The 3,237-nt window shown below is 40.3% G+C and overlaps 1 protein-coding gene across 1 annotated transcript; it reads left to right on the top strand.

The window, feature by feature from the left end:
- The first annotated feature begins 837 nt into the window (after nt 1-837).
- LOC100994395 (elongin-B) lies at nt 838-3,035 on the top strand. The gene has a single exon (XM_003819868.5). The coding sequence runs from the start codon at nt 1,572-1,574 to the stop codon at nt 2,007-2,009; it is 438 nt and encodes a 145-aa protein (XP_003819916.4). The 5' UTR covers nt 838-1,571; the 3' UTR covers nt 2,010-3,035.
- Nucleotides 3,036-3,237: the final 202 nt, after the last annotated feature.

Here is a 3,237-nt window from a genome sequence, read left to right as displayed (position 1 = left end):
ATTAAGAGAATCAAAAAATTTAGCCAATTTCAAATTCGTATATGCATTTGTAAATTTAATGATATAGTAATGATTTAACAATCATACTGTCCTATGCTATTATATGTATGCCAGCCATATAAGCAAGTTGACATAACAGAATTTTTATCAGACCCTTTAATTATATACATATAGACATTATTTAAAAATTAAACTAGGTACAAAAAAACTAGAAAAAATATTTGTAGCTAATTTGACAAGAGTTAGTACAGTGTTACATAAAAAAGCTATTAAGATAAAACACTGTCTCCAACAGTGCTGATGGGCAAAAGGCATGAAAAGACAAAGCAGTTAATATGATTAACAGATAACATGGAAAAGTTATTCAATTTCAACTTCACCAGAAATGAGTATACCAGTTTTTGCTAAGCAAATTAGCCAAAGTTAAAGAAAGAACTAGTGACATCATCCAAAGCTTCTAAGTATGTGATAAAACAAGGAACTGATATATGTTTGGTGGCAATATAAAGTTTGTACAATCCTCCAGTGTGGCAGTAAGTATATGCAAGGATCTTAAAAATGTTCATGCTTTTTGGTAATTTAACTTCTGGAATCTATACTTAGGGAATGATCCTAAATGAGAAAAAATATATACATTATGCAGAAAGACATTTGTCAAAATATTATTTATGGTTGCAAACCACCTGAATATTGAACAGTAGGAGAACACAAGATAAATTATTATATATTTATTTGAGGATATATTTATATAAATAGATATGATGTTTATTAAATATTTATTTGAGCAAATATGAATCAACATGGACAACTTCCATAATTATAATGCTGAGAAGGAAATAAAAGCAAGTTGTAGAATACTTTATACATTTCATGATACTAATTATATAAAGCTTGAGACATGCAAATAATATTACCTATTACTTAGCAATACATACATATGTGGTAAAAGTATAAAGAGTAGGCTGGGCGTGGTGGCTCACGCCTGTAATCCTAACACTTTGGGAGGTGAGGCAGGCAGACTGCCTGAGTTTGGGAGTTCGAGACCAGCCTGGGCAACACGGTGAAACCCCGTCTCTACTAAAATAAAAAATAAATTAGCTGGCGTGGCAGTGTACGCCTCTGGTCCCAGCTGCTTGGGAGGCTGAGGCAGGAGAATTGCTTGAACCCAGGTGGCAGAAGTTGCAGTGAGCTGGGATCACGCCACTGCACTCCAACCTGGGCTGCAGAGTGAGACTCCGTCTCTACAAAAAAAAAAAAAGAAAGAAAACTATAAAGAAATGCATGGGCTGAATAATCACCAAATTTCAGAAAGTCGTTACATATGTTAGAGATGGAGGGAGCTGCAAATGAGGATTACACAGAGGGTATCAGCTGCACTGATAATGTTTTATTTCTTAAGCTCTGTGGGATACATGGATGTTCATTCCATTATTCTTTTTATCTTTTAGTATGTCTTAAATCTTTCATGGTAACCTTACAATATTATGTAGCTATAAAATAGTTCCATAGAAAGCCAATACAATAACATGGAAAAATGAGTCTTCTCTGGGGGAGGCGGGGCCGCGCGGGGCATGCCGGGAGGCGCGCGGGCTGCAGGGAACGGGGCGGAGCGCGGCCGCGCCGGCGCAGCGAAGGGAGAGACGGCAGCCGCTATGGACGTGTTCCTCGTGATCCGGCGCCGCAAGACCACCATCTTCACTGACGCCAAGGAGTCCAGCACGGTGTTCGAGCTGAAGCGCGTCGTGGAGGGAATCCTCAAGCGGCCGCCCGACGAGCAGCGGCTGTACAAGGACTACCAACTCTTGGATGATGGCAAGACACTGGGCGAGTGTGGCTTCACCAGCCAAACGGCACGGCCGCAGGCCCCAGCCACAGTGGGGCTGGCCTTCCGGGCAGACGACGCCTTTGAGGCCCTGTGCATCCAGCCGTTCTCCAGCCCGCCCGAGCTGCTCGACGTGATGAAGCCCCAGGAGTCGGGAAGCAGTGCCAATGAACAAGCTGTGCAGTGAGGACCCCCGAGAGGCCCATTACCCCCAATAAAAGAGATTTGGGAGTCTGAAAAAAAAACCATGGAAAAAGTTTGTACTATGACATTAAGTTAAACAAATTACCTATTCAAAATGATTACAACTACTTGAAAGCCATCCAAAAATCTTGCAAATAAATATCCCCGAAAGTTACTGTTTTTCACATTGGATGGTGATGTTGTTACCTCCTTATTTCTTTAAAACATTTCCTCTGTTTTCTCTTATGATTGACACTACAAATATAATTGAAAAACAATAAACCTATTTTAAAAATAAGCATGATATATTTATTACTAAGCCATTTGTACTATTATGTCACATTTGATTTCTAAATTAATGTTCTGCTTGGCTTTGAGTCTAGCATCATGTGTAAGATGTGAAAGGATGGAGAAGACCGGAGAGAAAGGAGGTTGGCAGGGACCTGAGTTTGTTGACAAAGGATGAAAGCAGGATGGGCTGGACGCAGTGGCTCATGCCTGTCATCCTAGCACTTTGGGAAGCTGAGGAGGGAGGATCACTTGAGCCCAGGAGTTTGAGACCAGCTTGGGCAATGTAATGGGACCCTGTCTCTACAAAAAATAAAAAAATTAGTCTGGCATGGTATTGTGTGCCTATAGGCCTAGCTACTCAGGAGGCCGAGGCAGGACAATTGCTTGGGTACAGGAGTTTGATGCCGCGGTGAGCTATGATTGCATCACTGCACTCCAGCCTGGGCGACACAGTGAGACCCTGTCTTAAAAAAAAGAAAAGAAAAGAAAGCAAGGTGGGCCAAGACTTGCTGTTACAGATTCCTGAAATGTTTGAGGAAGATTATTCTGATTGTTATGGGTAATCCAGGTTGGCTTCCAATGAGACTTGAAGTAGCAGCAAGGTTCCTTATATAAAAGTATGGAACATAAAATAAATTCACTTTGTTGAAAGAAAGAATAAATGAATGGAAGAATAAGTCAGAGCTAATAATTAATTTGAGGCTCTTAATTCGAGCTTAGATACTGTTATTTCAGTGATTTCCCATGGATCTTAGAATTTTAGAACTGACATAGATCTTTGAGAACATTTGTTTTAACTTCTTTGTTATAGTCAAACTAAATTCCAGAGAAGCTGAATAACTCCACCAAGTAAATAAAAGAGGGTATTTGGACTTTTCTTTCATCATATCATTAGCTTTCTTAAAAGAAAGCAGGTGGGCCGGGCTCAGTGGCTCACCCCT

The sequence above is a fragment of the Pan paniscus genome, chromosome 9, assembly GCF_029289425.2.
Source record: "Pan paniscus chromosome 9, NHGRI_mPanPan1-v2.0_pri, whole genome shotgun sequence".
In the NCBI taxonomy this organism is placed as follows: Eukaryota; Metazoa; Chordata; class Mammalia; order Primates; family Hominidae; genus Pan; species Pan paniscus.
Note: the sequence above shows the minus strand (reverse complement) of the source record. Positions and strands in the feature narration are given on the sequence as shown.

Excerpts from the sequence above, each read along its gene's own strand:
- LOC100994395 (XM_003819868.5), top strand. The coding sequence starts at position 1,572 with ATGCCGGGAGGCGCGCGGGCTGCAGGGAACGGGGCGGAGCGCGGCCGC.